Source organism: Rhincodon typus, chromosome 13, assembly GCF_021869965.1.
Source record: "Rhincodon typus isolate 14 chromosome 13, sRhiTyp1.1, whole genome shotgun sequence".
Lineage (NCBI taxonomy): Eukaryota > Metazoa > Chordata > Chondrichthyes > Orectolobiformes > Rhincodontidae > Rhincodon > Rhincodon typus.
This window is the reverse complement of record NC_063344.1, coordinates 10,962,402-10,972,312: the sequence shown is the minus strand read 5'-3', so window position 1 is coordinate 10,972,312 and position 9,911 is coordinate 10,962,402. Positions and strand designations below refer to the sequence as shown.

General features: G+C 43.9%; 1 protein-coding gene across 1 annotated transcript in view; it reads left to right on the top strand.

Annotated features, from left to right (window-relative positions):
- LOC109923950 (glutamate-rich protein 6) overlaps window positions 1-757 on the top strand; it is a 36,777-nt gene extending 36,020 nt beyond the window's left edge. Inside the window, exon 12 of the mRNA XM_048604502.1 lies at window positions 19-757. Within this exon, the coding sequence (XP_048460459.1) occupies window positions 19-341 (323 nt within the window). The 3' untranslated portion in view covers window positions 342-757. The remainder of the gene's footprint in view (window positions 1-18) is intronic.
- Window positions 758-9,911: the final 9,154 nt, after the last annotated feature.

Genomic DNA, 9,911 nt, shown 5'->3' with positions numbered 1-9,911 from the left:
GGCACCTTGTTATCTCAGATTCTCCAGCATCTGCAGTTCCTACTATCTCTGAAACTGTATCTTCCCGTTTGCTTTCTTTCATTCAGTTCAGAAGAACATCAAAGCCAACCCTTACAAAGAGTTTAATAACGGAGGATGAGCTTCTCCTTCAGGCCAGCCAGCTGAAGGTTCGAACAGCAATCAACAAAATGTACATTGCTCTGAACTTTCCAAGTAACGACCCAGAAAAAATTTCACTTCCAACTTTCCTTACTTCTCAACAACAAAGGCTCTCCCAACTCCGGGAAACTATTAGGATGGAAGAAAGTTTTAAAGATGTAAAAAAGTCACCTCTGGAATAGAGATGAAGACACTCAATAGGATACAGAACAATTTCTGTATGGAGTCAGGGCTAGGCGTGGAGTGATTGTGTAGTATATACAAGTATTTGAATTTCAATTTGGACTGAAGAATTATCAAAATGAAACAAAAATCTCCAGCAACTCTCCCAGTATTGCATCTGGGAGTAACATTGGTCAAAATAAGGAGTCTGGTTTTAGGTTGAAGGTCCTGGCCTACCTTTCTAAATCAGACCCACAAGTTTTTGATTGTACCAGAATAGAGGTGTTGTCTTAAATCTTACATGCTGTTATTCTTAGAGTCTATTAGGTTTATTGTCAAGATCACAAATTTATTTTTCAGACAATTTTTGGGTATGTTAACATAGTGCTGTTTCTTCAGTTGAAAACAAAACTTAATAAAACTCAATCTTTCTAAAGCTGATTATTTTACAAAATGCCCTGTTTGTAATGTTCCACTTTGAGTCTAAATGTTTCGCCAGAGAAAGGTACTGGTAGGAAGAATGGCAAGAATAATGCTAACACCAGTAGGTGCATAGAAGCGGATCAATAAACAATGAGGCAATAAACATTTCTGATAAAACAATGAAGACGACAACAGAGGGCGGAATTTGGAGTGTTTAAAGTGCCAAGACTATGCCATTACTTATTTCAATTTCAGCAAGTTAGGTGTTTTAATTGCTTATAGTTAATCTGGTAATCTCCAAATTACTTCCAGTGCTAGTGAGGTTAAGAACGGGAGGATATGGCAGATGAATGCAAGGCTAAAGAATTGGGGTGAGGTTGGGGGGAACGGGCAAGGATTCAGATTTCTGGATCATTGGGATCTTTTCTGAGGCAGAGGTGATCTGTTTAAGAGGCATTCGTTGGACCTGACCCGGAGGGGGACCAATATCCTGGCTGGCAGATTTGCTAGTGCTACAAGGGAGGGTTTAAGCTGGATTGGCAGGGTGGGTCGGGGGCAGGGAGGTAAGTGAGAGGCTAGAAGGAGATACAGTAATCAGAAATAGCAAGTTGAAAAGACCAGTCAGGTGGGAATAGAACAGGGAGCGAGGAATGCCAGTTGAATTAAATTACATCTATTTCAATGCAAGAGGGCTGACAGGTAAGGCCAATGAACTCAGGGCGTGGATATATATGTGGGGCTGGGATATTATAGCCATTACAGAAACATGGCTAAGAGAGAGACAGGTGCCAGAGTACAGGTGCTTTAGGTGGGACAGAGGTGGAGGAAAGAAGGGAGGGGGAGTTGCATTTTTGATTAAGGGCAGTATCACAGCCGTCGTCAGAGATGAAATAACTGAGGGATCATCCAGTGAGGCTTTGTGGGTAGGGCTAAGAAATAAGAAGGGGATGGTAACATTATTGGGATTGTACCATAGCGCGCACCCCCCCCAAATAGTCAACAGGAATTAGAGGAACAAATATGCAGGGAGACTTGCAGGAGCAATAGCGTTGTCATACAGGGGAATTTTAATTTTCCTAACACAATGGCAGTCCCAGTCTGTTAAGGGCTTAGATGGGGTGGAATTTGTTAAATGCATTCAGGAAAGTTTCCTTAAGCAGTATATAGAGGGTCCTACTCGGGAAGCAGCAAAACTTGACTTACTCTTAGGAAATAGGGCAGGACAGATGACTGAGGTGACAGTGGGTGAGCACTTTGGGACCAGTGACCATAGTTCTTTTAATTTTAAAACAGTTATGGAGCGGGTCAAAACTGGTCCACAAGTTCAAGTTCTAAATTGGGACAAGGCAAATTCTGTTAGAATTAGACAGGAGCTTGCAGGGGTTGATTGGAATAGTTTGTTTGCAGGCTAAGAGACCTCCAGCAAGTGGGAGACCTTTAAAAGTGTGATAGCTAGAGTTCAAGGTCTGTATGTTCCTGTGAGGGTGAAGGGCAAGGTTCACAGGAGTAGGCAACCCTGAGTGACAAGAGATATTGGAACTTTGACCAGAAAAAAGGAGGCATGGTTCAGGTACAGGCAGCTGGAATCAAGGGAATCCCTGGAGGTATATAGGGGATACATAAATTTACTGAAGGAGGAAATCAGGAGGGTGAAAAGGGGGCATAAGATATAGTTTTGGCTGAGAAGATTAGGGTGAATCCAAAGAGATTCTTTAAATGTATTAAAGGAAAAAGAATAACTAGAGAGGTAATAGAACCCCTCAAGGAGCAAAGTTGACATGTATGTGTGGAACCGTAGGACATGGGCAAGGTCTTCAAATGAATATTTCTCCTCTGTGTTTACCGTGGAGAAAGACATGAAGACATGGGAATGTAGTGGTGATATCTTGGGGACAGTCCACATCACAGTGGAGATGGTGTTGGAAGTATTAGAACATATAAAGGTGGATAAATCTCCTGGTCCTGACCAGATATATTCAAGAGCTCTGCAAGAGGCTGGAGAAGAAATTGTGGGGCCCTGGCTGATATATTTGCATCATCGTTAGCCATGGGTGAGGTCCCAGAAGACTGGAGGGTAGCAAACATTTTGCCCTTATTCAAGAAGGGCTGCAAAGAAAATCCTGAGAATTATAGACCAGTAAGCTTAACATCTGTGGTAGCTAAGTTACTTGAGAAGATTCTGAGGGATAAGAGATACATGCATTTGTAAAGACACGGTTTGATTTGGTGTAGTCACCATGGATTCGTGTGTGGGAGATCATGCCTCACAAATCTGTTAGAGTTCTTTGAAGTGACCCGGAAGGTTGATGAGGGCTGGGTGGTAGCTGTAGTCTATATGGATTTCAGTAAGGTCTTTGATAAGGTTCCACATGGTAGGCTGCTCTGGAAGGTTAGATCGCATGGAATCCAGGGAGAGCTGGCAAATTGAATACACAATTGGCTTAATGGTAGGAAGCAGAGGGCAATAGCGGAAGGATGCTTGTTGGACTGGAGGCCTGTGGTATGCCGTTTGTTATCTATATCGATGATTTGGATGAGAATGTGCAAGGCATGGTTAGTAAGTTTGTGGATGACACTAAAATATGTGGTATCGTGGATAGTGAGGAAGGTTATCAGAAATTGCAGCAGGATCTTGATCAGCTGGGAAAGTGGGCCGAGAAATGGCAAATGGAGTTTAATATAGATAAGCGTGAGGTGTTGCATTTTGGAAAGTCAAATCAAGGTAGGAGTTTCATGGCGAATGGTAGGGCCTGAAGGAGTGTGGTGGAACAGAGGGCCCTTGGAGTTCAGGTGCATGGTTCTCTGAAAGTGGAGACAGAGATAGATAGGGCAGTGAAGACAACTTTTGGCACACTGGCCTTCGTCAGTCAGGGTGTTGAGTATAGAAGTTATGTTGCAGTTGTACAGGAGGTTGGTGAGGTCACACGTGGAGTAGTGTGTTCAGTTTTGGTCACCTTGCTAGAGGAATGATGCTATTAATTTGGAAAGAGTGCAGAAGAAATTTACAAGAACATTGCCAGGACTCGAGGGTTTGAGTTATAGGGAGAGGTTGGACAAGCTAGGACTTTTTTCTTTAGAGCATAGGAGACTGAGGAGTTGTGGGGGGGGTGGATCTTACAGAAGTGTATAAAATCATGAGAGGCATGGATAGGGTGAATGCACTCAGTCTTTTTCCCAGGGTTGGGGAAATCGAGGACTAGAAGGTATCAGTTTAAGGTAAGAGGGGAAAGAATAAATGGGAATCTGAGGGGCAACTTTTTATTTTACACAGAGGGTGGTATGCATATGAAATAAGCTGCCAGCGGAAGTGGTTCAGGCAGGTTCATTAAAAGGCATTTGGATGAATACATGAATAAGAAAGGTTTAGAAGGATATGGACCAGGTGCAGGGAAATGGGATTAACGTGGATGGACATTCTGGTCGGCATGGACCAGTTTGGGCTGAAGGGCTGTAAGTACTCTGACTCTATAATTTTCCAGTAAGCACAGTTGCTGGATCACTGGTTTGTGATGCAGTGATGCCAAAAGCATGGGTACAATTCCCATACTGAGGTTACCATGAGCGACCTTCCTTTTGAACCTCTCCCATTGCCTGACACATGGTCACCCTCAGGTTAAACCACCACCAGTCATCAGCCTCTAATGAGAGAGCAGCCAGTAGAAATATGGGACATTACCTTTAATCTTCCGTTGCAAATAGCATCTGATTCCTTTGTCAGTGTCTTGATGTTGCACTTACGGCTAAAAATTACTCTCAAATTCCAACTCAGCAGTTACTCCCTCCTTCCAAGCTCATTGACACAGCTAGGGTATCATCATATAGTTACATTTTCATGAAAGTTTAGTCTAGACAGTGGATGTTATTAGCAATCTAACTGAGGTCAAACCAACTGGTTTGAGACCAACTTTGAGACTGGCATGGGGCAGTCTCAATCAGTTTCAAGACACCCCTCCCCAGCATACTCCTAGCAAATGTCCAGGCTATAGAAAGCAAATTGGATGAACTCAGATCTACACTTACCTTCCTGTGAGATTGTTGTGTGCTCTGCTCCACGGAGACTTGGCTCATCCCTGCCATTTCCGACTGTGCCCTAGAAGCTGACGGGTTCTCCATATATCACATGGACTGCACGGCATCCTCAGGTAAGGCGAAGGGCAGTGGGGTATGCTTCCTGATCAACACCTCCTGGTGCTCATACGTAGCGACTCCAGCAAGCCATTGCTCCCGGGACCTAGAATACCTTACGGTAAAATGCTGTCCCTACTACCTACCGCAAGAGTACACCACCGCTATCCTGTCAGCAGTCTACATACCACCCTATGCAGATGTGAAGAATGCCCTAGACGTGATTTACACAGTCACAAACACTCTAGAGACGAAATTCCCCGAGGCCCTATTCATTGTGGCTGCGACTTCAACCAAGCCAACTTCAAGAGGTTGCTGTGAAAGTTCCAACACATCTCCTGCCCCACCAGAGGACCAAACATTCTGGGCCACTGCCACACAACCAAAGACACCTACCGCTCCGTCCCTCATCCACACTTTGGGAAATCAGATCATAGCACTGTGTTCCTCCTCCCAGCTTACAAGCAAAAGCTGAAACAGGAGGTCCTTCACAAAAGGATCCTTCACAAAAGGAAGTACGTTGCTGGTCCCAGGCTGTGGAAGACCATCTCTGGGACTGATGGATCTCGGCGGATTGGACTGTGTTCAAGTACGAGTACGCCACCACCATCACGGACTGCGTTAGCAAATGCGAGGGGGACTGTGTACCAAAGAAGTTAATCCGAGTGTTCCTGAATGAACCAGGAAATCCACTCCCTCCTGAAGACCAGACATGTAGCATTCAAGTTGGGTAACCCAGACCAATACAGAAAATCCAGAAATGACCTCTGCAAAGCCATCAGGGAAGCGAAGAGGCAGTACCGGACCAAGTTAGAGGCGCAAACCTACCAAACAGACTCCTGCTGCCTATGGCGAGCCCCGAACAATATTACAGGATACAAAATGAAGCAGAGCAAGTTAGCGGACAAAGAAACATCCCTCCCTGATGTACTCAATGCTTTCTATGTTCGGTTTGAGCAGGATGCCAGCGGCGGTCATACCTGCCCCGACAGCCCCTGACACACCTGTTCCCTCCAGACATCAGGTCAGTCTTCCCTGGAGTAAACCCAAGGAAAGCAATAGTCCCGGACGGTCTCCCCAGCCGTGCACTCAGATCCTATGCAGACCAACAGGTGGAGGTATTCAGCGACATCTTCAACCTCCCCCTCCTACAAGCTGAAGTCCCCAACTGCTCCGAAAAGACCACCATCATCCTCGTACCCAAGAAAGCACATGCAGTGTGCCTTAATGTCTATCACCCAGTGGCTCTGACCTCAATAAATCACAAAGTGCTTTGAGAAGCTGGTCACAGCCCACATCAACTCCAGTCTTGCAGCCCACCTCAAACCCCTACAGTTTGCCTACCGACATAACAGGTCCACAGCAGATGCTATATCCCCAGCCATACGCTCGTCCCTGGAACATCTGCACAACAAAGACACCTACATCAGACTCCTGCTCATTGAAAACAGAGATGTAGTCAACACCATTATCCCCTCCAGACTGATCTCAAAACTCGATGACTTGGTCTTGGCTCTGCCCTCTGCAACTCGATCCTCAGCTTTCTGACCCACACGCCACAATCGGTGATGATAGGTAACTGCACCTCCTCCACAATAACACTGAACACTGGAGACCCCCAAGAATGCGTCCTTCAGCCCCCTACTATACTCCCTGTACATCCACAACTGTGTTGCCAAATTTCAAACGAACGTCATCTACAAGTTCGTTGATGACATCACCTTAGTGGGACGGATATCTAACAATGACAAGCCAAAATACAGAAGGGAGATAGAGGGCTTGGTAACATGGTGCAATGAAAACAATCTGTCTCTCAATATTGGCAAAACTAAAGAACTGATCATCGACTTCAGAAAGAAAGGACGAGAACACGCCCCCATCTACATCAATGCAACGGAGGTGGAGAGAATGCGGAGCAACAAGTTCCTCAGTGACGATAACTGACAACCGGTCCTGGACTTCCCCCGTAGATGCGACAGTCAAGAAAACAACAATGCCTCTTCTTCCTCAGGCATCTCAGGAAATTTGACATGTCCATAAGGTTCCTCACCAACTTCTACAGATGCACCATTGAAAGTACCCTGTCCAGGACCATAACTGCCTAGTTCGGCAACTGCTCTGCCCAGGACCATAACAAACTATAGAAGGTGCCGTGCACAGTCCAAACCATCACGGAAGCCAACCTTCCATCCATAGACTCCATTTACATGGCTGCCTTTCTGCGGCAGCGGACCAACAAAGACCCATCGCACGCTGGTAATGATCTCCGACAACTTCTTCCGTCAGGCAGAAGATAAAGCTTGAACACACACACCAGCAGGTTCAGGAACAGCTTCTCCTCAGCCATTGCTAGACTGATGAATGGACTCTAGCCTAAAATAACGCTGATCTTGCTAACATTGATCTCACCTAACGCACACCCGGTGTGATGTTAATCTGCATATCCTTGCTTATGTGATCTGCCTGTACCGCTCATAAACAAAGCTTTTCACTGTACTTTGGTGCACGTGACAATAAAGCAATTGCCGTAACCTCTTAGATACATGCCTTATCTGTATATAATTAATATGCCTTCTGTTGAGGAACAGTTACTTCACTCATTGATAGAACCAACTGGGATAGAGATGCCACCATATGTGCAACATAAGAAAGGAGTTTTAGCAGTTTTAAAGTTGCTATACAAAACAACACTTCAGAGGAATTAACTCTCCCAACCTCTGTGATGGAATACACTTTTATTTGCAAATGCAATTTGACGCTGATGTTGTTAGACCAAAGGTTCATGTTTCTTCCAGGAAGCTAGAAAATGTTCTGAGTTTACTCTAAATACCTGATGTTAAAAAGCATAGGCGAAGGGCTTTGAGAAGCAAGTTGGTTTCCTCAAATGAAGCAGATCCTTTTGAAGATCTCAGACGCACAAAGATAGGGGAGGTGATGGCCTAGTGTTATTATCCTGAGACCCCATTAATGATCTGGAGACCTGAGTTCGAATCCTGTCATGGAAGATGATGTAATTTCAATTCAATTAAAAATCTGGAATTAAGAATCTCAAGATATCCTCGAGATTCAGGAAAAACCCTTCTGGTTCATAAATATCCTTTAAAGGTAGGAAACTGTCACTCACCTGGTCTAGCCTACATATGATTTCTACAGCAACATACTTCACTTTTAGCTGCCCTTGCCTATCCAGCAACACCCATATCCCATGAATGCATTTAAAAACAAATTCCCTGAACTACCCTTGTGCTGTAGCAGGATCCCAAGACAAGGTGAAAAGATAACCACATTCCAAACAATATTAGGTTTGAATAGAAGATTCAGAAATTCAGCTTTATTTAAAAAGGCTTAACTGAAATAATATATCCACAAATGGGGAATGTTTCTGCATGTTCACGTGAAAAAAACTCATAGCATGACAAAAAAAAAAATTGGGTTTTCTCCCTGTCCCCTTAGCCAGCATTCCTCCCACAAATGGTATCATCAAGGAACTGGTTGATCATACATCTCATTTACTTTAAGCTATACTTTTGAGAGACTGACTGTGGTGCACTGTTGATATTACCAGAGATGGTGTTAAACCAATAACCAAATCCCCAAAACGTGAAAATAAAATCAAAGAACTATGGATACTGGAAATCAAACAAAAACTGAAACTACCAGAAAAACTCAACAAGTCTGGCAGTGTCTGAGGAGACAAAGCAGAGTTAATATGTTGGGTCCAGTGACCATTCTGAAGAGAGTGTCTGGTGCATGCAACAGAGCTCGGTGTGAGTTCAAGAACAGACCAGGGAGTTGTTCTTCATGCCCTAGCAACATACATCCTCCAACCCACAGTTTAAAAAAAGAACTGGTAGTCATCTCTGTACTGTTAGTGGGATCTTGGGGTGCATAATTTGGCTTATGAATTTGGTACGCTTGGAGGAGTACCTAACTGGTTGTAAAGCATTTTGCATCGGCCGTTGTGAAAGGCACCAGAGAGACACGTGGCATTGGAACAGTGTTTGCTTTAGACATAACCTATGATCATGTTTCTACGGGTAATCTGCTACCCCGTGACTTGTCAGTTTTCAAAGTGCTCCGAAATCACAATCCTTCCTCTGCTGCAGTTTGACTGTATGTATTGTCACCATCACCACTGGCTACACACCTACTCAACGTCATTGAAATGTTACTTGACCCTCGAGATGAGATGCTGATTCACAGGCTGTTCAAATAAACAGATCCCACTTGCTAATTAGAAATGTTGGGAGGAAGCCCAGACCTTAAATGACTCTGGCAGATCATGCTACCATGGTGCACACTCACTTTAAATATTTGCATTACAAAGTTTGATGATAAATTACTTCCTTCCTTTTCCCACACCACCTTAGCTAGCTTATGATTGAATGGACAAGACAATGAAATGTGACCAGTCAGATTTGCAGAATAGCCACAGACAGCCTGTGAGCACTCAATACCACCTGATTCAGGAAGACAACCAAAGGAAACGGTAAAATCAACTTTATTCTGACTGCTCAAAATGAGACTGCTTATGTTACTTTACTATTTTTGATATGTCTTAAAGCTCAAATTTTAGAATTTTGTGTTTATTATTTGAAAGCAAAGAATGGGAGGCCATGGCATAGTAACAATGTTACTAGACTCGCAATCCAGAACCCCAGGCTAAAGTCAAGTCCCTGCATGGCAGATGGCAAATTGTGAATTCAATAAAACAAAACTGAAAGATCAGAATTGTACAAAGCCATTAATGTCCTTGTTTACCTAATGTAGTTGTGTCAGAGAAAAAAGGGCATGATGCATTACACAACAGAAATTTTTATAGTGGCAAGAAAGCACATCTACAAAATAGCTAATTGCAAAAACAAAAATTCAACTCCATTCTGCTACAGTGGGTTACGGCAATTTAAAATCTTGGAAGTCATAAGCATTAACAACAGCACAAATCAGTACAGGCAGCTTACTTCAGGCTCATTTCAAGAATGCATTCAGTCCTTTCCTACAAATTCACAAAGACCCAGGAAGCACTGGGCAGGCGCATGAAT